General features: G+C 42.5%; 1 protein-coding gene across 3 annotated transcripts in view; it reads right to left on the minus strand.

Annotated features, from left to right (window-relative positions):
* The window catches only part of ZEB2 (zinc finger E-box binding homeobox 2), a 110851-nt gene that overhangs the window by 1881 nt on the left and 83970 nt on the right, over positions 1–25000 (minus strand). For 2 of the 3 annotated variants that reach the window (XM_032190193.1, XM_032190192.1), the window contains 6 exons: positions 22535–22606; positions 15800–15988; positions 14913–15127; positions 12314–12422; positions 9361–11333; positions 7138–7318 (listed from right to left, as the gene is read on the minus strand). In XM_032190193.1, coding sequence (XP_032046084.1) covers positions 7138–7318; positions 9361–11333; positions 12314–12422; positions 14913–15127; positions 15800–15988; positions 22535–22606 — 2739 coding nt within the window. The remainder of the gene's footprint in view (positions 1–7137; positions 7319–9360; positions 11334–12313; positions 12423–14912; positions 15128–15799; positions 15989–22534; positions 22607–25000) is intronic. The other variant, XM_032190194.1, reaches the window with a different exon arrangement.

Raw genomic sequence — 25000 nt, forward strand, 5'->3', positions numbered from 1 at the left:
ATATCCAGACATAACATATGGTGCAAGATTGGAATTAGGGAGGACCAATCACCAAACTTAGATTGCAGAAGGCAAAAAATAAAATCAAACATTGGTACGTTCAGCCAGATCTTTATTTTCGAAATGTCAGATTGCAAGCTTGGTGTCACTCAACCCAGCAGCAGTGCGATCCTGCAAGCGGGTGCAGTGCCAGTGGGTCACTACTTGGTGTTTTGTGCTATTTTCAAACCTATAAAAATGCTGGTATTTGATGCTGGAGATGCAGAGCCCTGCTTATTGCTCAAGCCGATCTCTAGAAACTTGTCAGTGAAGTGGCCTGACTCCTCAGGCATATTTATCATACTTAGCTAGCGTGGCATGTGACCAGGACAGGAATAAACTTCACACGGGAGCCCTCCCATCCTGTCAGCTGGACAAGTGGGGTATTTTCCTAAACCTCGACGAAGGCAGTGCAGGGAGAGACAGAGAGACAGGAACCACGACGAGAGGTTTGGCCAGGGGAGTGCATTTCCAGCCACGCAAGAGGTGGACGGCAGGCAAGGAACCCCCAGGCAGGAGCTGGGGAGGCAGGAGACCATGGCAGGCACTGAAGGAAATCCAGCTGGGAGCAGCCAAATGTTCCAAGCCCGCTGAAGGAGCTCGACTTCCAGGAAAACTCCTCTGTGGGTCTGATCTGCCTGCTCGCCCTTCACAGCCGCTGCCGGGGCTCGAGAGCAGAGGCAGGCAGAACGTGATTTCACCTCCAGAGTGAAGTTGTGAGGAGTGAATAGAGGGGAAGATGCTAATTTTTGTGCCCGACCTCGTCACAGCTACCCTCAAGTCCCACTGTGAAAGTTCACATTTAATAAGGTGTGATTAACGAATGCTCGAGGAAGCCAAAAACTGTGAGCTATGAAAGGAAGGGGGGATGTGGCAAGAAGGAAAATGCAGGAGAAACCGCAGAAAGAATAACCCAAGTGACAGGGAAATCGCTGGATGCCTGGAGATCGGAACCGCATTGCTTTCATGCCAGTGCCTTGCCCTCGCACACGTACAGCTTTGCTTGGGTTTTGCTTCTCTTTCAGTAAAATCGAAAAGTCAAGCTCTGTGTATTGAGTTATCGAGGTATTGCTTTTGTGATCTGTTTCCCAAATAGGCATTGCTGCCAGTTGCACCTGCTGGCCAAAGGGAAGCTCTGGGCTTTGAGCTGCACACCACCAGCAGCCAGGAGCCAGGAGGCGGCTGCCTTGTGACTCTGCACCACCTTGGTCACGGCAGGGAAATCCCAGCCTGAGCTCAGGAGATGTCAGCGCCACCCAGTCAGTTCCTCAAATTAGCCTAAAATCCCAAAGCAGTCTTGACCTAAGCACTTGCCAAACCCCAGTGCTGCCCGCAAAAAGCCCAGCGGGGTGCACCAGGTTTGGGGCCTACACCCTTGCCCCACCTCAGCTCTCCTCCTGAGCCCACTTGGGGTCCTTCTGCCAGTGTTGTTACACTCAACAATTTGCAAGTGCTGCTAATTTGGGTCTTTTGTTTCTTGTAGACCTGTGCTTTGCTTCTGAACCTGTTCCCACCTTCTCCTCACTGACCCTTTGCCCACGCTGTCCCAGTCCCTGCTGCTGACTTACTTTTCCCTAACATCCACAGGCTGACGCCTCGTCTTCTTCCAGTTCCCCACAGCGCTGCTCCTTCTCCGTTGCCTCACATTTCCCGATCTGCTGATTCATCCCTCACCCTCCTCGCCCCACACTTCGGGCTTTGCTCCAGCCAGCCCAGCACTTTTCCCTCCCTCGAACCGAAGCCATCTCAGCTGCTTCGTGTCCCACTGCCCGTGCCGTGCTCATCCCATCTGCCCGCTTCCCTCACCTACACACACGGCCATACCTCAGCGGTGCTCAGCATGCAGCTGTTACAACACTAATTGAAATAGGTTTCTCAATGGATCGGGTTTCCCAACATTTGCAAAAGAACTTTTTTTTTCCCTGTGTGCAAAACACGGTATTTTATCCACACAGAAGAAGTGCCTAATCCCTACAATGCATTAGGAGGCCATAAAATAAAGCTGCAGCGAGGTGTTTGACACCAAGGATGGGGAGAAGTCTGCGGCTGGAGGTGGACAAGGAGAAGTCCACCTCTGCAGGTACACCACAAGAGCGCTGTTGTGGAGTATCATAGCATCGGTGGAGCAGAGACGGGTCAAAAAGAAGCAGATTTGATCACCCTGTCCTCAAGGTTTCACCCAGTACCACCTGGGATGACCTGTGCCGCCCACAGGGGATGGAGCTAGCAGAGCGTTACCCGAGGCAGCCCGTGGAGGGCTCATGAAACACGCCGGTGTCGTCGGGTGGATGCCTGATGTGCACACCACGTCTCGCAGGGAAACTAGGTGATAAATCAAATATCTGAAGGAAATGTTTGGACTTTTTGCCATCTGCAGAGAGGTTCCCACAGGGGCTCATGCTCAATTTACGGAGGGGGAAATTATAACTAATCTGTTTCCAAAGTCTCTAAAATTACATTTCTCTTAAAGAAAAAAAAAAAAAAAAACCACCTCTAGCAGCAAGTATCTCTCAATCTTCCTGAGCTAAAAGCATTTGACTGAAAGGCTACACATTTCCCTTCTGCAGTGGTGTAAAAGTCATGCGACATCAGATCACAAACTGTCACCAATCCTGGACTAAATATCACCAATCCTTTGCCCGAAGCACAGGGGTCTTTTTTTCGGAGGGAGGGGGCCAAATAGAAATCTCACTCTTTGGAGGCAAGGAGGAAACATTTTTGTGACAGCTTGTTTTTATTTTTTAAAGGCAGTTCTTTGAAGCTGCTTGGGGCTTTGGATGTTAGATGTGGTCCCAATGGAGGTGGATTAGCGGCCAGAGCACAGCAAAGCGGTCAAAGGTGCAAGATAAATGCAATTTATATATAATTGCTCAAGCTGCACCTGTTCTGTTTTGAATAGGAGACCTTGTCTACACAAGCACTGAATATATCCCCCCTTTTTTTTACTTTATTTCTTTATTTGAGTATAAAATGGGGAATTCTAAACTTGCATTGGAGTAAAGCAAGAAAAAATAACCTTTAAATACCATGTAAATTTTTTATGAATCAAGCTCTAAATAAAGAAAACTCCTGAGCTGGGAATTCAAAATACTAGCCAGAGAGAGCTGATTTGCTACCAGGCTCAAGAACAATATTTAGTTTACAGAATCAATCTGGAAATAAAACTAGTGCTTGCATCAGCATGAAAGCTACAAAAATAAAAAAGAGGTCTTAATAAAATATACAGTGGAAAAGGAAAGGATGAAAGCACCAGCACAGCTATGAGGCCCTCGGCAGCCCACACAAGTAATAAAATAGAATATGATGTAATATAGAACAACAATGAAAGGATTTAAAATTTCTAGGTAGGATTCTGAAAAACCGTTTCCAGGTTTTGTTGTGGAGCAGGCAGGCTGCGAGTTCCCTTGTGAAGCTCCGACAAAGCCCTCGCTGGGGTACAGCAGGCAGGGCCGTGGTGCTGCAGGACAGATGCCAGCCTTCACCTTACCCCTGAATCAGCCCAGCCACGGGACTCTTGTCTCCTCTACAGAAGCCAGGGCGTTATTTCTGGACATCCAGGTGCTGCTGTTTGCTCTCCTGATCACCCACCACTACAGTTTTCCCGGCTGAGCAGCCTGCACGAGGCTGGGGTTACACACACATGGATGAAGCAGCGTGTGCTCAGCTGATTTCAGCGTGTCCAGTGCTAGGACAGGTTTGTGAGGCTCCCCAGGGAAATAATTTGAGCAGTGATTTCCTGGGCACCCACCGTGCTCCGCACCCTAATCACAGCAGTGCGTCACCTCGTTCTAGTAAGACGGGATCTTGCGAGTCTCAAACTCTAAAATGGACGTGTAACTTCCCTATAAATTAAAGGGCATCCCAAAATTAACCGGGCAGAATTTGGTCCTGCAGCAAGCACCGGCCTCTATGCTAAATTGCAAATCAAGCAGAAGCGGTGCAATTCCCGCACTGCAGTGCCACAATAAATCTTCCTTCTCCGCGTGAAGTTAGAAGCTAGTGCAGAATACTGCTAATCCTGCATAAATTACAAACTACGGATTACAAAATTCAGACTTTTTTTCCAGAGAGAAGGCAGGCACGGTGTACAGGGGCGATCACAGAGAGCTCCTTGATCTGCGGCCACGTGGTCCTGTCAAAAACTCTTGGGCTGACAAAAAGCACTCATCAAACCCTTACCCTTCTTTTTGCTTGGCAAGGAAACTCAGCTCCACCACAGCACCTACAACACTCCCATTTTCTCTTTTACAAGAGCTGGTTAGCACATCATGAAGGCAGCTCATGTAGTTTTACAGGTCACTATTTCTTTTTGCTCCAAAGAACCTCTCAGGGGTAAATCTTTAGGAATGTGGACTTCTCCACCTAACTCCCTTAACCCACAGCAGTGGTTGCAAGAGGTATGTGGTCCACAAAAAGCGGTGACAAAAAAAGATCTAATTGCTCAAATGTCAGATAAAAGAAGATCTAAAAAAGCATACAGATTTTTAACATGGGAAAAAGGACATCATTGTAAACAACACCCACTGCTTGTGCTTTTCCAGGAAAGACAGGAAGTGCTCCGATTCCTCCTAAAATATATTTTAATGAAGTAACAGCGGACCACGATCAGCTGGTCAGAAAGCAGCAGCACGCTCAGAAGAAAAGCTTTTTCACCTTATTAAGTTCCAAAAAGTTGACTGAAAAATCTGGGCCTCCTCTCGCAACGACCCCAAAAGCAGAAGATGACATCACTTTCAGTTTGGTTCCTTCCATTGAATGCAGGCTGCAGTTTTGCACGTTATTAATGCAATCACAAGCTTTTTCCACAACTATCAAATGAATTTGAAATTCACTTAAGATTCAGGCTAAACCTTTAGCGAAAGTCCCAGTACCGTGTGCTTCCTGAAGGCTGTGAATGAGTTATGGAGGCTAGCCCAGCCAAGGTCTGCAGAGCTCCCAACCACCTCCATCTAACGTTAGCATGATGTGTGGGGCCTCAAGAAAGGCAAATGCGTCCTTACTAATACTTCACACTTTATATAGCAGGTTCCATCGGAGGATTTCAGCCTGCATGAATTAAGACTTACAACACCCCGGAGAGGTAGGCTGGTATCATTTCCCTCTATTTCAAAGAGAGATGAAGGTGAGAGAAAAATGAAGCAATTTGCTCAAATTCACAGAGGAAGTCTGTGGCAAGGCAGGCAAGAAGTCAGATCTCTCAGCCTCAGCGCCTGTGCCTTTGCCACAAGCCCATCCTTCCTGCCTCTGAATGCCACGCGAGAGCTCGATGATGTACTGTAGCTCTAGAGCATTAGATGTGACACCACATACACGTTCTGGATCATAAGGCTGAGTTCCATAAAATTGACGGACATACACTGAAGAAGCCAAAAGGGGCAGAAAGAAGAGAGGGAAGAGTTCCTGCGTCGTAGCTGTGTGATGTTTTTCGAGGCAGTAGGATCCTGTGCTACTTAAGGACCAGAACATATTTTTGCTTTTACAAATGCAGTTTATTTTGCAAATCAAGGTGATTGCACACATTTCAGCTTGTCAAATTTTCAGCCTTTCAACCATATGTCTGTCGACCTTATGGACTACCAACTTTATGGGATTCAACCATATGTCCAGATCCCAATATATATGAAGGCCAGTTCTAACATAAGAGCTTTACGGTAGTAGTGTAGTAAACCATAATGTTTGCAGATGGCTGTAATAAAATCATTCAGGAGAGGAAAGGTGCAGGGACGTAAAGCCTTCAAAGCTTCTTCTACAGAATAAACAATTTGATCTGAATAATGTAGTGGGAAGCACATTCCACCAATGAACTAGCTGATCTAGTCCAAAACGTTGCTTTTAATTTTCTTTCCTAATCCCACGTGTATTTTAACTTCCTTTTTTATTTTCCTGTGTGGGATTAGCTTAAAATTTGGAAGAAAAGTATAAGAAGGAAAAATAACAAAGTAAAGAATTTTTTAAAGGCGCAGTCCACTTCTGAACTGTAAATTTTTCATATGTGAAATGCCAAATGGCTATGCGCAGCCTGGAAGATGTATTAATAGAGAGGTATAGGGTTTTTACTGTCACATGGTGAGACTGAAGGATGATGTGACTTGCTTCATTTCCTGAAGCTGGACTCAGCTTTCAAAGTTAAGGAAAGTTTCCTCCTGAGTAAGCTTTTTCTAACTCTAGGAAGTTGAGTTTGGTTTATGTACTGCTGCACAATAATTCACGTGATAATTCACATTCCCTTTGTACAGCATAACTTGATATCTCTATTATTTGGGGAGCTCCGGTCCTGTTTTCCCCGAACTGAAACAGGTCTCCCTTGGAGAGCTCTCCACTTCTGGGCTCATTCCTGTCCTGGCTGACAGCGGGGAAGGGAGCAGTGTCTGCAGTGAGAACCACGGCCAGCACAGGTGTGATGGTGGAGTCTTTCTCAAACCAAAATATTTTCTAAGCTGACAATTTGCAGTGAGCCTTGGCAAGTTTCCTTTAACTAGACAAAATCAGTTCCTACTTGGGAAGGACAGAAACCTTTCCCCGAGCATTAACTGAGAAGTGAAAAAACGAAATGCAACCTGCCTCTGCTGCTGGCCTGCCAAATCACAGCGAGAGCAACCTCTGCGATCTGTTTGCTTTCAGATAGCTCAGCCGGAGTGAGTTCTCGCGCCGCTAATGTCAGTGGAAATTTTCTATTGGATTAAATGGCCCAGGGTCTGATAGTGTCTAAGAAACAAGAAATACGCTGTCACTCTTCCTTCCCCTGCCAGACTCATGTTGACCAAGATGTACTATTTTTGTCTGAGTATTAGGGCCTGCCTGATATGAAGTGTGAACGTGTGAGACCTCGCCCTGAGAGATGCTGAGCACCGCGATGGCCGCTGCATTCACACCTGGCAAGATTCACCCCCAAGTATGGGGCCTTTTTTTTTTCTAATTTTATGTGAGCTGAAAAAACATCAGAACCAAAAAATCCAACAATCCCTCGCTAAGAAAAAAAAATAGAAAGTTGAACACATCTCGCCTGTTGAAAGGCTCAGCATATGCCAACCTTTACGTCACACGAGTGCAGGCATTAAATGCAGTGAAGAGCATATGTGGCACGCAGCGCAGCCGTACCTGTGTGCTCGTATTTGTGTCGCAGCAGGGAACTGCTCTTCTGGAATGTCTTGTCACATAAGTCACACGCGTACATGCCGCTCTCCGTCTTCTTGATCTTCTTTCGGGACAGACAGGAGTCGGAGTCTGTCATGTCGTCGAGGCCGGACATGTAGTCTGGGGTTCCATCAAGCAATTCTCCCTGCAAGAGAACCACCCGTCAGTGACACCCACATCCACAGCCGCACCTTCGTGTGCAGGAAACACCCAGCGAAACCTAAAATAACGCCTGGGGTTACTCATGGCCTCTCCTCGCTTAGGACCCTATCACGGTGATAAAACTACAGCTGATGGAAGCTGTGGGCATAATAAGGAGCCTCAAACGCCTCTGTCTTGAAACAGCTTCAAAAACTTTCAGTCTTTGAGTACCCATCAATAGCATGATTAACATAAGCAAGGAGTATTTATCATATAGGTACTCGATATTTTCAGAGAGAGGAAAATGCAAAATGGAGGCTCTTCGTGGACAATAAAATAATATTTTACAGGGGGAAGTGTAAGCAACAGCTGAGAGATCATTCCTTTCAAAACATTGAAACTTGGATATATTCTGTATCTGTAGAAAGGTTTTAATTGAATTTTATATTTAGGTACAAATGTTATTATTATGCAATCCATTTAAATGTATGTCTCCCGACTAAAGGCCTCAAGCTATATTTTTATATTTAATTTTGTAATTTGAAATAGGGAATATTAATAACACTTTTTATCAATGTTCTATCTATGTTAAAACAGCCTTCAGCATTAAGCAATAATGAATGTGGATCAGTAAATTATTAAATTTCTTGATATTTATTTTGTCTTGATCCAAAGAGAGTGCAAACTTGCATGATAACATACATTTCCATTCGCTATCACACAGTTCAGTTTTCTTAGACTAGGTTTGCACTAATTAATATTAGAGAAGATTAAATAGGCTTAAATACATTTACAAAGAGGGCAGATGTACTGTAAATTGGAATAGTGGAACAGCTGTTATGGAGGTGCAGTGCTATTTATGCTCCTATTGTGCAAAGAGGGATTACAGTCTGTAATGTAAAACCATACCTGATTTTCACATTTGAAACAATAAAACATTTACTAGTCAGTAAAATTACTAATTGACTATAATAGGACATAGGGGAACATGCACAAATGTAAAAAAAATATATTAATCTATAATCAGTTAATCTCATTTAACTAAATTCTGTACTTTATATCTGAATACACCCAGCGAAAAGCTATAAAAGTAGGTGACTTTCTGTAGAGCAGCTCTTTGCTATAGGCATGCAAGCAGCAAGATCCTGTACAACTCTTGTATGGTCTCTGGGACCACCTGAGAAAAGAAGCAAAGGTTGCAGCCAGGCAAGACGTGTTGACCCACATCAGGTGTCCACAGAAAGACTGTGTTTGTAATTAAGGGTCCTAGCTGCTACCTCTCCAATTTCACTTAATCTCTGTTGTTTTTTTGTTTAGTTGTTGTTGTTGTCGTCGTTTTTTTTTCCTGAAGCTTCTCCAGATGCCCAGCAGGGATTTGAGGACTGGTAGTCTGGGAGCAGCGCTGGGTGGGCTGATGGAAGAGGCTGTGCTGAAGCAGCACGTCAGAGTGTCTCATGCCCCCCGACATTCATGAGCAGGCAGAAAGCCTTTCCTGTGCACAGTGGGTGAGCCATCCCCTCAAAAACATGCAGTAGGAAACTTTCGAGACTTTCAATGGGATATGGCTGTTAGGAGGCCAAACAGACCTCTGCTTAGAGGGCTATGGCTTTGTGTCCAGATGTGGGGGTGATGCCCAAAGTTTCCTGCAGTTCCTTTTCCTCATGGGTTACGCTCACTGTGAGGGAAGCCCGGCAGAGGCTGATTTCCCTCAGAAGTTTTTTTCTGTTTATCTGCAGGATGGGATTTTTCATGGACAGAATTATTTAGACACGATTGCGATAAGGAACGACTGACCTCTTAACAGAATAAAGACATAAGCATTACATCCACTCAAAGGTATTGATACTGTTTCTGAAACCAAGTGAAGGTCTGGTAACTTCAATTTCTCTTCCTACCCCACAGCATTTTCACAAGTTCAGACTAAAACAAACTTGCTTCTTTTGTTGGAAATCATTAATATAACCTCAGGCTTTTTCTTCTGTAGCAGGACATATCACAAAGTACTACATTCTATCCTTTCAAAAGAAATCGGTCACAACAATTTACCTGAAATCCTTGTTTCCGCTGGTACTTTCTCCTTTGCTGCATATCAGCAAAAGTAGCTGCTCCAGTTGGGTAAGTATAGGCCATATGTGGTAGGAAGCTCATCTGATCTAGTCCTGGGTATGGTCGCAGCCCAGGAATACTGGTCTGGACTGGTGGCATAAAAGTGGCTGGGGGAAATGCGCTTTGTGGTGGAAGTGTTGTGTATAAAGGTTTGGCACTAAATGGGTTCATACCAAATACTGGGTTAGTGCTTTTATCCAGATTATTTGAATTAGAAAACTCCTTCTTGATAAAAGTCAAGTTCAGTGGCTCATCTGAGTTTTCAGATGATGAAGAAACATTGTTGTGTTCTAAATTTACACTATTAGATTTCGTTTTGTTCTTTGTGGCTATAATACTTTTGGGTTCCTTCATTTGTTTTGGTAAAGACAAGTCCAAAGGCTCAGCCTGAAGCTCCTCAGAAGAGAAACTGTTTGGAGTGTAAGAACTACTGTGGGAGTTTTTAGAAGATGTGGAAGAAAGATTTAAAGGAGAAGGAGTATTGCTCCTAGAGTGGTCCAATTTATCAACTGGTTTAATATTGGTAAAATGAGGAGGTTTTGTTAGCCTGAGAGGAGTATCACAATTAGTAACACTGTTATGGAGTTCAGCGATAGATGGTGACGTTATAGAGTCCACAGGCTTTATTGGAGATCTGGCTGACAACGAGTCTTTAGTGGGAGCGTTGTTGGTGGCAGCCAGCACCACCTTGGCACTGGTCCTTTCCAGTGATGGTGACCTGGAACTTGAATACTGGTAGACTTTTCTTTGCTCAAACCATTCCTTCACAAATTCCTGAGGAAGGCCAACAGCAATGGAAATTTTCAGTAGTTCATCAGAGTTGGGTTCCATATTCATAGCATAATATGCTTTAAGTACAGACATGTGGTCCTTGTATGGGTTGATGGGGCTAGTCATTCCTTTCTCAGAAAGTACTGATGACAGCAAGAGGGTTTGCTTATCAAACACTCCAGGTTTGTTGGGAACCATGTTCTCGTGCGGCTGAAGGACTGCCTTGATTTCCTCGTTCATTTTACACAGGTAACGCTCATGCTGATGCAACGGAATGGGACCAGGAAAGCTTTCTTTACAGAACTGGCATGAAAATGGAGTGGATACGTTATGGTTCTCTATCATCTTATCTTCAGTTACCAGGTCTATTAGGGTTCGCAGCTTCTCTTTTTTAATGTTATTGAGCTGCCTCCTCGAGTCTGTGGTTAAGCTCTGGAGGCAAGCTTTGGCTTCATTGACTTTCTCTAATGTATAGTCAATAATACTTTTAGTGGCACCATTATGACTTACTACTGGAAGACCCACGGGGGGAATATTGGGGGAGGTAACTCCTTGTTCCTCTGCTTGGGAGCATGAATCCTTCATGTGATAAACCTTCAACTTGGAGATCTCTTCAGCCTTGCAGTCCATTTTCTGCCTGGAAACCGTGTTGTCCACAATCTGTAGGACCTTCTGCACCTCACTTAAATTACTGCCTACTGCAGGAAACCCAAGCAATGGTGCTTCCATCCCTACACCTAAGTGCTGCATTGGACTTTGAGCAGAAGTGTGAACTCCTAAGGGGCTGGTTGCTCCAAGTCCACCATTCAAAAAAGGACTAGTTGTTGCACTAAACCCATGTGAGGCCATAAGAACCTTATATTCATTGAAATCTAGTGGTTCTGTTTTAATTTTCAGTAGGCCTGTTTGTTCAGACATACTAAGTGGTTTGCCATTCTCCAGCTTGTTTCTCAGCTGTGTAATGGCTGAATTAGTAGGAGAGGAAGATACAGAATTAGGAGAAGAACCCGTCTTGATATTGTTTCTCATTCTGCCATTTACAGAGATTAAGCCAATACACTTCTTGCTGCTGATGTGCGAACTGTAGGAGCCAGAATGGGAGAAACGTTTCTTGCAGTTTGGACACTCATATGGTTTTTCACCTAAAATGATAATTAAAACCAAATGTTAATTATCATTGTTGCTATGATGATTGCAAGTGATCACATTTGTTATCAAACTGATCATCTAGGTATCCACTAATTAATAGCGAGGAGAATGTCAGCCCTGAGAATATGGCCACATACCACCATTACTTTACCCTCCTCTTTCTACAGGTTTTGAGGTCAGTTTGGACCCACAGTTTCCAGCCTGGCAATAGCCACCAAGGTGTGAGCTTGGCTACCAACCAACTATCACAGTGACAAGTAAGTGCCCTGTGACTAAGGCAGTCAAATCAAATCTAGACTGTTCAAATTTGATGTGTTTATTCTCTTTTTTTTTTTCTTTTTTCTTTTTTTTTTTTCCTGTTTCTTTCTTTTTCTTTCAGAAAGGAATTGAGTTGCACTGAAAATGAGTGTGTTATGAGAAACTGAGTCCTGATGTTTACACAGGCACGTAGTGACAAGACAAGGGGGAATGGTTTTAAACTAAAAGTGGGAAGATTTAGATTAGTGGTTAGGAGGATATTCTTCACTCAGAGGGTGGTGAGGCACTGGAACAGGCTGCCCAAAGAAGCTGTGAATGCCTCATCCCTGGAGGTGTTCAAGGCCAGGCTGGATGGGGCTTTGGGCCCCGTCTGAGAGTATCCTCCTTATCTGAGAGTATTTCTGGGGTCTTTTTGGTATGAAAAACACACTGGACTCTTCAAGATCCAACTGAACAGAAATGAGTGAATGGTTCTGAACTCAAACTGCCGAATAAACAATCTGTATTATTTACAAAAAGCTTTACTATTTCCAAATCTTTCAGCAAGACCCTGGTATTAATAGCATGATAAATGAGGATGACTCAGATATCACTTATGAAATACCTTGGTAGCTCCAAGAAGCCAGACGCAGAACTGTGTAAATTTTAAGCAGTCTTTAAAACTCAGCTAATTAAACAAAATGCAAATGAGCACACCAGCACCTCCGCTACTCACCACTGTGAATTCGCAGGTGTTCCTTCAGATGGTGTTTATATTTGAAGGCCTTGCCACACTCAGTGCATTTGAACTTGCGATTGCCTGCTCCTTGGGTCAGCATTTGGTGCTGGGAGAAAAAAAGACACTGACGTGAATTTTATGCAAGAGAAACCATGAATTTCGAGCTTAAAAACAAAAACAAAATTAATGTGGCTCTGAATTTATCAAGCAGACCAAAAGGTCTGCATGTACATTTATTTGTCTCATCAGTGTTGCAATAAAAATCAAAATGTTGGCAGTAAACCGAAACAAATGAGAAAGTACTTTCACATGAGCATTCGATATTTGCTTTAGAATTATTTCCTAAGTCTCTCATCAGAAATGTGTTGCTTTAAGGTATCTTATGATGAGAGAAACTGTTTTATAAGAAGATTTGTGGCTCTTAATATTCCTAGCAGATCCTGAACATGTGGGGCTCCGCTTGTTTAAAAATTCTGTTTACTGCGTGTGTAGAAAAGACAGAAACACTGCCGTTAGTGGCATTTCGCGTAAGATTTAATTCATTATCGAGCAGAAGAGACTGTGTCTTCAGCATGAGCTGCTGCTGGAAATTTTTTTTTAAACCACAGACCAGCAGGACAGACTTCAGCTACCTTCCATGCCATGCTGTCCCCAGCGCTGTTTGGAGGGGCAAGAGAGGTTGGAAAGTTAAGAGCAGCATAAAGACATAATCTAAGGCAGCTGACCTTTTTTGCAACATGCAAGAAAAGCCTGGCGACTTTGAATTTGGAGGGGAAAAATAATAATAATCATGATAATAATGCAGCCATCCGCTCTGGATGCTCAAGGTAGGAGGTCAGCCTTTTGCAGGCAGCGTCGACACAAAAGCCTATTGCAGGAGAAGGAGGGGGGGGGGAAAGGGGAGAAAGAAAAAAAAAAAAAAAGGCAGCGCCGAAACGGTATGACAACTGCGAGGGTGTGCTGCCTCTTCCCACATTCCTGGCGAGACAGATGGTGTTACATGGGACACAGGGAGGTTTGTTCAAACAGCAGCAACCTTCAAAGATCAAGCAGAGCCCAGCCCGCCGCGCGCCATTGAGGGACCCGCGCTCATATGTTGCTGAGTTGCATAAACAAACAGCAACAGCTGTTTTGTCTCCCCCCATCGCCCTCCGAGGACTACTATAAACTTTAGTTGTGCCACTGTTAATATGATACAATCATTTTAATTTACTAATTGTAAATGCCATGAGCAAATGAGGGGACTTTTCAACACCAAAGCTACCATTCATAATGCGCCAGCACAAGCACGCTCTCGCATGTGAAATTTCAGGCAGTTACGTTGGATAAATACTGAGGCTTTTTTTTTTTTTTTTTTTCCCCCGGTGTTTTTAATGATATGAAGCAAAAGGAGGGAAAAGAAAAAAGAAAAAAGAAAAGAAAAAAACTTACAGTAGATTGTAAGAAAAAATACATATGTGAAAATGTGTTTGTCTACCAGAAATGCCACGGAAAGGAAAGAATACAAGAAACTGTTCCACAATCATTTATATTGATTTGAGATCAAGGAAAAGATACGGTTCTCTTAAAAATGCTATTTGCAGAATCGCGTGATTAGAAGATGTGTGTTTGCCTAACTGAATTTACCTTACACTGAAAAAAAAAACTACCAAGAGAAATACAGCTGATTATGATTTGCAGTTTTTTAAGGAAAATAAATATGGCATAAAGCCTTTATAATTTGACACAATGCACACACATCTATTTATTTAAGTTTTAAACACGCCATTTGAGTTTCCATTACAACCCTCCATAATACTGGTTTTCTGAAGTAATTCTCTAGCGAGGACAGGAGTACTTTTTCCTATGGCACGCAGTTTTGTGGCACAGGTCTCCTGCCAGTCTGTTCAGGAGCACTAAGGAAGCTCAGTCACCTGTTTGAGACGCAGCATTTCCTTAAATGCAGCCCTGATATAATATTACATGCATCACATCGAGGAAAAACTGCTTTGATTTATTGCAGATATGCTGCTGGGATACACAAACGATAGCGCATGCATGTGTTAGTGGCACAATCACAAATGATAGCCTATGTGTACAGGAGGAAGAGTTATTCTAAAAATGTGCAATTATATTTAATGAACGATTATACCAAATACGTATAATTTCGTGTGATTGAAAAGGTTACTCAAAAAGTAATGAAAAAATATTGGTGGATCTTTTAGTATGTCTTTGAGCTCCTATTTGCAAAACTGCAAAGTAAAACTAGGTGAAAAATGGAATTAAAATTGCTGAGATGTTTAATAATGTATAATTAAAATGCTACAGTTTCATTCACTTTTTGAGGAACATAAAAACGAAACTAAAGTCAAGTTAAAGTGCAAATAAAATTTCTAAATTAGAAATTAACACACTCATTCGATCGTGAACATAAGACTATTAAATCATATTAGAAGAGACCATCAAAAAATCATTTAGACCTCAATTAAAGCTATTACCATTAAAAGATCTGCATCTTCAAAATGCCATGAAAAATTAATAATGATTGCCAATCAAAGCAATATCGTTTCTCTAAGGGGTTATTACAGAAAGAAATCACTTAAAGCCAGCCCCCCACCTGATCTGTCCCTGGCTTGTGTGTCACCATATGCCGCTCGAGCTGGGTGCGGTAGGCAAACGTGTAGCTACAGAGAGGGCACGAGAAGTTCTCCTCGTTCTTCTCGTGGCGGTACTTGATGTGCTCCTTGAGGGACGTCAGGCGCTTGTAGCCCCGGTCGCAGTAGGGGCAGGTCAGCAGTTGGGCGAAGGCATCTGGAGTTCCAGGTGGCAGGTCTGCGCCCCGGGACGGGGGGAGAGAGGCAGGCCAAAAGGTCAGCGAGGCAATGGCAGCTAATGGGCTTACTGCCCGGGTTGGTATGAGAGGAATCGCTGCAATCTGCTGCCCGACGGGGACGGCGCTTCCAACCGGCCGCCAAACGCACCGGCCCCGTGCGCGCCCCGGCACCCGCCGCGGACCCCACGTGGAAATGGGCACCCGACCTCACTCCTCGTGTGGCTGGGGAGCTGAGGGATGCTGTTCTCCATCACCTGCCCATCCACATCCCGGCTCCAGCTTGGTGTGCTACATCCGCCATTGACCAAATCCTCCTTAGGGACAGTTTTCCCATTATTTATCAAGGAATCGCAGAGCCGCGGGCTGGAAACCCCGTATTTTTTTGCGTTAAAACTCGATACTTCCCGAACTCACACCCAGAGTGGCAGCCGTCCTCCCCTTTAAAGTAAGCTCTAAATCAAGCTCTTCAGTTCATCCGCAAAATAATACAAATTTGCTGACTAAAACATCACAATACACTAAAATTACAGCCCCAATCTTTGCTCATGAAATTCCATGCCGCTGCAGCTGTTCTTCAATTTTTAAGGTAAACACCCAGGCATGTAGTGCATTTATAATTGCAACAGCTGCAAGAGGTCAGGATACTGGCTAAAAATGAATTACAGCCTCACCGTTTTCTTCTTGCCCATTGGCCTCTGGAGTGCCAAGGCGAGACAGTTCCTCGGGGGCTTCGGGGTAAATAATGGCTGTGTCGCTGCGCTGCAGGTACTCTGCTATGCTGACTGCATGCCCATCTCCTTCCTCCAGTTTCCTTTTGGCAAAATATTCCTCAAAGTCCGACGTGCAATTTGCATTCTTAACTAAAACGAGAGAAGAGGAGAAGAAGGGGGTTTGAGTACATCCTGCCCGAGAGCACCAGCTGGTGAGCTGAGCTGGCGTGCATGCTGGAGCCGCAAGGCTGTGGCTGGGGCTGGATCCTTGCTCTCATCGGTCTTGCTCCAGCTCCCAGTAAAATTAATGCTGGCTTTCTACCGGCTGGGATGGGAGTAAGGCTGGGTGGTTAAATTACCAGGAACATGGGCTGTATGGGGCAGCAAGAGAAGTTTTTGAGGTCTTGGTAATGTAGGTAATACTTCATCTAGGGAACCTCTTGGGGTTCCTGGGGGACCCACGGCTCTCAGCATGAACACACCATGACTAACAGGGCTGAGCTCAGCTGCCCTCAAATCCTCTCAACCCCAGAAAGCACAGCCTCGAGACAGCTCCTGCAATGGAGACGGTATTTGCAAGTGGTAAAGACCACAACCACTTATCCTTCGTGAGAAGTCCTACCCCCACCTGCATGCCCGTGGTGGGCATGCCAAGAGAGCAGCTCCTGTGAAAACTCACAATATCTTCCTTTTTTTTTTTTTTTTTTTTTTTTTTTTTTTTTTTTTCCCCCTTTTCCTTCGAAAATTAGTCTCTGGGCAATTTATAGTGGAAGAATAGGTTGTTTTAAAAAATGTATTGCTTCATAGATTTTCACAAATAGAACCACATGTTTTAGACCAGAACTGGCATTCTGAGCCTAAAACCACTTTTACAGTCTGTACAAGAGTTTTCCTTCTTTTCCTCAAATGTTAACCAAATTTTTTATTGTCCATGCAATGTCCATGAAACATAATATATTCCCAACCAAAAAGCATCCTGTTACTAAAAATATGCTTTTCTCCTCCATGTATGAACACTGCATACAGGAAAAATATTAAAAACTCTGGGATGCTATAGACAAATATTACTATAATTACACCAGAAAATAAAAGAACTGATCGTTTTCCTTTTTCTTTCCTTTTTTTTTTTTTCTTTCTTTTTATTTTTTTTCCATTATTATTATTATTATTTTTTTTTATTAACAAGTTTTGGAAGACAGTTGGTGGCAGGGAATTTAAGATACTTGGTTTTAACTGACCATAAATAAAAAGAATGGCTTATGATTGACTACATTTTTAATGTATTTGTCCTTAGGTGAAATAAGAAAATGAGGCACAGCGATGAACTATTCTACAGTTCATGTAAAAGTAAAATATTAAATGTCTTGATTCTGCCCTTGCTTATGTCAGAGAGCAACAGAGAGTAAGTTCATGGAAATCAAAGGGGGTTCTGTGAAAAGGAAAGCAGAATCAGGCCCTAGAGAGTTACACTGGTTTGTAACCACTGGAAGTGGGACAACAAACAGTCCCTTAGTGTTTGGAAATGAGTAATACTTTGCCTCAGTTTCCTACAAAAATGCAAGGTGATAGTTGCTGTCAAAGTGAGATGTGGCCTCTGACTGTGGCACAAGTGGAAATCTGAAAGAGCCTGATTTGAAGTGCTGATCTTGCTGTCATTGATAAAAGCAGATTATCAGCTGATATTCAGATATTCAGCTATGCAAACCTCATCCCTTTAGCCGATAAGATCAAATCCTCTGGCTGAGACAAATATGCCCTTTTTGTCATATGGGCAGAGCAGCTTCTCAAATACTCCGCAGGATTTTAGTGACAGCGACCAAATGGCGTAGTTCATGGGACTGCATTTGCGGAAGGAAACTTCTGTTCCTATCGCAGGGCTTTTATAGGGAATCAGTACAACAACCAGTTCTCCTCTCTTGGTCCTTCTGTAGCTCTTGTGATCATTTTGATTAGCATGAGAAATGGTATCTCTTTTTTATTTTTTTTTTTGGCCAAGAAACTTCTAGAGAAGGGGGGTTGCATGTAGAGCGTGCAGGACCTACCCTGCCTCCATTTTGTTGCTGTGAGAGAAATGTAACAAAATGGTGGTTGCTGAAGTGCACCTCAGGCACAAGGGTGTCAGACTGTGTTTTTAACTTTGATTTTATCAGGGAAAAAAAAAAAAAAAAAAAAAAAAAAAAAAAAAAAAAAAAAAAAAGCAGAGATATTACTCTTTAAGTCAAAACCCTCACTTTTTATTCCCTCACTACACCTCGTCCCTTACTATGCCTTACAATTGGTGTAAGACCACCTGGCCTAATGCTACCCCATGTCTGCTCCTTCCCTTGGCTCAGCACTAATCCAAGGAAAACAAGTTAATTTCTTGCACAATTCAGTCTGTGACCAGCAAATGCTACCTGTGAAGCAGGGGGAGAGAGCTGTCCTCCAGAGAAGAGATATGGGAGCAGAAAGAGGAAAGGGTGGGAGGAACTTGCCCTGGTCCCATCCTGCAGGCAGACTGCATGGTTTTGGAGCTTGTGACTATGTTTACAGGGTAGGAATTCAAGGCCTGAGTTGATATTGGGGACTTCAGCCCTGAACTTGACCCCAGCTCAAGTAGGAAGGTTCTCCTTTCCCAGTCCCCTAGTCTTTCTGGAGTCTGCTGTAATATTACTGGCCTTGGCTTCCTAATTCTCTGCGTTATTTGGCTCCTACGTCTGTGCATGCAACCCAGGAGCTAAAACAAATGTTTATGTCTACATTATAACCCCCCCAAAACACGGGGATTTAGTGGAAAAGTTGACAGATCCTTAACTGAAACAATACCACCAGTGCTGCAGCATTGCCGATTAGCATAAATCGCAAAAGGTGACCATGTGTGTCTGGTGTCTCACAAGCTACGCTGCTGACAATTCAGACATCACTGGAAGCTCACCCAGTGTTACTCAAAAGGCTCATCTGATAGCCATTAGGTCTCTCGCTCAAATTCTGGGGGAAAGGCTTACTTCCCCCCAAGCCCTAATTTGTTTTCCATGCATAAAGTCATGTTCCCAGATTCTTCGTGGACTGACAATGCACACACATTGCACATCCCCTCCTGTGAGTCAAGAATTTCAGCAAGATCTGCACTGGGTGACCTCACCCAATAAGTCTTTTTTTAATTAATTATTGGAGCCTGGAGAGCAGAACTGTTTTCAGCTCCAGAGGCTGATGTGGCCATGTCACATAAAAATAAAACGCATTAAGGAAAGCTATCTTTGGAGGTATTTAGGACCTTTCAAGATAAAGTGAGAGAGAGGTTCAAGGAGTTTGGGAGACCAGTTATTTTGTGTGGGAACTCGTCCTGCGAGATGGTGATAGCTGCCCTTAATCGCAAACAAAGCTAATAAAACCACAGCCTTCATTAGCCAGGAAGTGAGAGGCCCCCACTGGTACACACAGATTACAGTCTGAAAACGGCCTGTCCTCCAACCTGCCAAGTTTTACTTCTGTTTTCCTCCCCCCAAGGGTTTTTCTTCCTTTCTTTAAATTATATTAAGAAATCTTTATTCAAAGCTGTCAGATGTTAGCAATCGAAACTGGGAATTTCTTTGTCTTTGTTTACAGTGAATTTGTCAATCTATTTTCTGCAAACATCCCAGTTGCAATAACCACAACAGGTACAGTAAAATAAACCATGGGAATTTATCCATTCACATATTAAAAATGACTTAGACCGAACATCATTTTGTCAAGTAATCATTTCAGAAATTCCCAGAAATATTTACAAATTAATTTAGCAGGACCAAGACTAGCATTTTCACTCTAATGGTCACTTTTGCTTTTTCACTATAAAGCCTCTGCAGCTCATTATAAAAATGCAGCTGATTAATGTATGGATAACAAGATTTCTTTTTTAAGTACCTCTAGGAAGTGGCCATCCTGACAATAGCAGAATAATTTAATAATGGAGGCTTTTATTTTAGCTTTTTTTTTTTTTTTTTTCCCTCTCTGCTAATGACATTCTGCAATGAATTTGATACTAAAAATACACTACAGTTGTTGCATGCACCTTCAGCAACTTTGTGGTTGGATGTCTATGAATGAGACTGAAATTTTATTCTCTATTTCTATGTTCAACCCAGGTTGTGAAGCACCATGAGATAATGTGCTCCAGTGTTAGCGTTCCAGTTTCAGGAGGGAGAAGGATGTTTTATTAAACAAGAGTGATCACCCTAGACCATCCAGGAGGGCTTGTGTTAGTCTGAAGGAAGCCCCAAATGGCTTTCTTGGACACCAGGAGGTCCTGGTCATCAGAACCTCAAATAATTTATTAAACGTGTGTCTAATCCCCTTAGTTCCTGCAGGAAAAAACTGGGGACAGACACTCAAGACAGGCCTAGAGCCTGGGGTGAGGCTGAAGAAGAAAACTTTGAGCATTTCCCAGGCTAGTCAGGAAGAATTTCCAACAACTCTTCCCTTTCCTCCTTCAGTGTTGGCTGGGGCACCTCACCAGGAAGTCTGGGGAGTGTTGCCCCGTTGAATACTCTGCAGGAAGGATGCTGCAGCTCCTAACAGTCACCTGGCATCTCTCACTCAAAGTGAAAAAGACTGGCAAAGACACTTGGTTTTTCAGATGATGTAGTATGACTAAACAATCAGGCATCGCTCTGAAGAGACACTGGAGACTGCAGACATTACAGAAATATGTCCAACCCAAGACACCCCGACACCTCTCTCCACTGAAATAGCTGTCTCTGAATGTGTCTGTGATAAAAGATTTTAATGGAGCACTAGCAGAGCATTAGACAACTCTTTATGGTTATTTGAGCAAGCTGCTCATTGCAGCAATCAGCAGTTTGAGCAAAGAGAAGTCTGTGACTTTTGCAGACGATATTTGGGGGAAGGTCTGCTTCTGCTGGATGCAATGTCCAGGGGAACTTTTGCATATTAAATGCAGAGCACCTAGAGTGCTCCCAGAAACATGAGTTTGCAGTGCACCAAGCCAGGTAGGGGGAACCCTTCTCCTTCCCTCCAGAAGTTTGGTTTCAGAAGAGGCTGGACAACCCTCGGCCCTGGACCTGCTGAAGGGCTGTGCAGCAGGGCTGTGGCCCTGGCCGGATGCCGTGAGGCCAAAGTCGAACATGCAGAAGAGACCATCAGATACTGGAAGGGAAGGGGCTAAGAGGACAGAAAGTTTTCCCCCTTGAGCAGACCACATCACAAGTATGAAAGAGTCAAGGCCTGTTATGGTAAGGAAAATACGTGCAAAGGAAGTCACACGGCCTGATAGGGGACCTCAGAGGCTCTGGTAATGGTAATTCAGATAACCATCAAGTCTTATTTCTGAATCAGACATCTTTTAAAGTCCTGTTTCTCCAAGTGCTAAGAACAATTTGTCACTTTATTAAAATCCCTTGGAAAAAAAAATCTATTAAAATGTGTGTGTACCCAGTTCTGTTCAGCAACACCGTTAAGTACGTATGCATTGATAAGCTGTGCCTCAGTCCCACTCTCCTTTCATGCATAATAAGTCTAATGGATGAAAAAAACAGTGACATGGTTTTACTTTCCTATTATTTTCCCCCTCAAGAATTATAAAGTAAATTTCTCGTGTTACTTAATAAGAACATTGGGGTTTTATGTGGGTGTTAGCAACATTAGGAAAGTGTGAGTAATAAAGTCCTTGCAATACTTAGGTACCACATTTTACAGTAATATTTCTAGAGGACATTACCTATGAACTGAACCTGCTAATGGAATGAATAGAAATGTACTTATACTAGAAAACTCTCTACTTTTAACCTTGTAGACCAGGCCTATCTGCAGCATCTTAAACTGCAATTCAGACAACACGCAAAAGAAACGTTGGGTGATGTATGGAATTCAGCCGTGCTGAGGATAGAGGAGGGCCTTGTGGCCTTAGGAAAAAACATGGTAAACCCCTGAATTCATTTGGATTAAAAAATAGTAACAGAAACCTTTTGCTGTTTTGCTCAGCTACAGAAAAAAAAAGAGATGGCTCAGAGATGATGCCTGCTAAATATCTCTGTCCCCTTTCTTGTTCCACAAAATGTATTGATTTCTAAGAAGAGGGGAAAGAAAGAGATGTGGAAAGTGGAAAAAAAGAGAAAAGAAAAAAAAAGAAAAAAAAAAAAAAAGAAAAGAAGAAAAACAGATTAGCCAGAAACATAATAATCTCATAAATATGCATTTAAATAGTGTGTGTCTGTGTATCTATGTAAGGGGTTTATGCGTGTCTTTCTGAAAAGATGTTTCCGTCTCTGAAGTAGCTTACTCTGTGCACCATGCGAATCTGGGGTTGCCAGGAAGAGTGCACCCCATCCTCATTATCAAGCTCTTTGTACAGTCTCTCTCATTAAAAGACTCCTGTATCCTGGGCCTGCTACTTTAAACTATACTGTATTTGCCCTCGCTGGGAAAACATCTCCTCATGCTGCTGCAAACTATTAGCTTACAAGGATGCAGTTAAAATGTGTTATGGGCTGAAACGTTGCAGGGCATGGGAGGGGTAGCAAGGGCTCTCACCGAGCCAGTGTCTCACTCTACCGTTGAGATCAAATTGCAGAAAAATAAATTAAAAGTAAGAGAATTATGTAAATGTTTCCCAGTTGTTAAACTGCAAACAAGAAAATTTGTTTTGTCACTTCTCTTCATGCACAGCTAATTCAAAATGATACAGAACAAAAGTGACGGTCAGATAACCCAACACCTTACCTGTACCATTGTTTCCAGTGGTCTGAATTGCGGCTTCAGGCCCCATAGTGTCATAATCTTCCTTCATTTCTTCTGTGAAATAAGCATGCACACTTTTAGCATTTGCACATTATGGAACTGCTCACAAAGCTAGCAAGCACATTGCAGGAATGGGGAAGATTTGTCTAAAGGAAGCAGAGAAAAGGGCTGTTGTGGCCCTCTATACAATGGCTTTGTTCTGGCAACTGAATGAATTCAGCAGTGCTGGACGGACAAGAACTTATTTACTTTAAACATTACAGCAAGTGGTGGAAAACAGAACTATTTGTTCGGAGTAAATGAAGGGCTTTTCCCAATATCAAATCGAATAAGCACCCTGGTGATAAAAAGGGATTTTTTTTTTTATTTTTTTCACATTTAAAAGAAATAATCAGTTAACAGACACTGAAAGATCTGTACCTGGAAGAAACAGCAAATACAAAAGGAAGACAGAAGATCTTATATCTCTCTTTCTATCTATCGCCACACAGATCTTTTGAGTTGTCATCGTCATTTTAACCTCATTCGACGTGAGGCATTTATTAATATCAAGTGGCGCAGAAATGTAACAAATTTTCAACTGTGGGCAGCTCCTGTCTGCCCATACGATTTGTTTGCATCTTCCGTGCACTCTCTGTGCACTGACAAAGTCTGCCTTTATGGCCATAAATTGGGTTAATTCACATGCAAATGAGCACGATATGTGTAGAATTATTTGCTACATATTTATCATGGATCTGTTCAGTTTCTGTGAAACTGAGGGGTTCAGAGTATGTTTAAAATAGCAGTAATAAGAGGCTGGATGCAGCTCCATCACTGCTTATTTTCATGGATGTTTCAGCCTGCCTTGAAGTGCCTGTCAAACTTGGTTTCTTGCTGCTAATTTGTTAGTTCATGTGCAACAGGTATTCACACATACAGCTCGGTCAAGATTTAACCTTCCAAAGGATTTTCACAGGCAGAAATAAATATACAGAACTTTCCTTTCTCGCCTTTTCAACTTCTCCCAAATGCCATCCTTTCGTTATTTGAAGACATGCACAAACATTTTTTTTTTTTTTAAGTGAAAGCATTGAGTTTTTGAGATTTAAGTGAAGAATCTGCTGTAGTCTTCCATTTAGCTGTGTTTGTAAGAAATGAAATGCCAAAAGGCCCCCAGAAATGGTTCAACAATGACAAAAAAAAAAAAAAAAAAAAAAAAAAAAGGAGAATTTCCCAGAAATGAACACAAATCGATGATGATTCAGGAAGATGGATGCTGGTTAGCCAATCAAGTGATAGGCCAGCAAGAAGATCAAAGCGTGCTATTAAAATCTTATTGATACGCAAAGCACTAAAATTCTTATTCCTCATTTTTGTGATAAAGATTTTGATGAGGCCAGGAACTGGCCCAGTATTAATCCATTTCCATGACAATGATTTGACTAAAGATAGGCGAATAATATAAACAGAGCACATTCTCAGTTCATTCCTAAATTTGTAATCTTGTAGTATTCTTCAGATGTCACATTCTACAAGTAATTAGTTGGTAGAATAACAGGTTCTAATTGTATCATTCTAATCAAAACTAAAGCACAGAATGACTTAATTCAGAGCTTTACAACCAGCGTACAATACTGTGGTATAAATATACATGTTTATGGCTTTGAAGCTTAAAAAAAAAAAAAAAAATTAATGAAAGCTCTTAAGTTAAAATATGCAGGTACAAACAGATGCTAAATTTGTACAAAAGCATAGAATATGCAGACCAGATGAAAAATATTTGTTTAAACTGTACAGCAGACAAGCCAGCCTTGATTCTTTTCCCAGATCTGGCATTCTGCCTCTCTACGGATCATTTTCACAGGGATATCTTGCGTCCAAAACATTTAGGAGTTCAATATGTATTAATAAAATGTTGTCAATTATGATAATTGATCTGCTGGGCTCGTCTCGCATCTGATATTTTTATTGCAGCCTACCAGAAATTTTAATCAAGGTACAGTATTTCTGAGAAGTTCGGTGTTAGATATAAATATAGTTATTGTGATTTTCTTCCTTGATCATCTCATGTGATTTCTGGTAGTAAGGAGTCACAAGTATCAGAAGTTTTCCATCTGAGGGCACGTCAACCCAGTCAGCAAGGGGAAAACAGTTAACAGCCTTTTTTTTTTTTTTTTTTTTGCATAATAGTGGTAATGTTCAAGATTTCTGCTGCACTTCCTTCCTCATTGTCATTCTCTTCTCTGGTAAAGAGAAGTTACAGTGTCTAGTTGCTTCCCAAAAATTATTAAATGCTCACCAAGGCTCTGTGCTGCTTCTCACTTTGTGCAGGTCACAGGAGTACACTCTGCAATTTTTCATGTGCATTTTTATTCTCATTTAGCTGACGGCTGCACAATCTCGCCTTTAGCATTGCGACACTCGGTTAACATGACTTTTCTTTACCTAAACCTGCCCTCTTCCTAA

Source organism: Aythya fuligula, chromosome 6 (assembly GCF_009819795.1).
Source record: "Aythya fuligula isolate bAytFul2 chromosome 6, bAytFul2.pri, whole genome shotgun sequence".
Lineage (NCBI taxonomy): Eukaryota > Metazoa > Chordata > Aves > Anseriformes > Anatidae > Aythya > Aythya fuligula.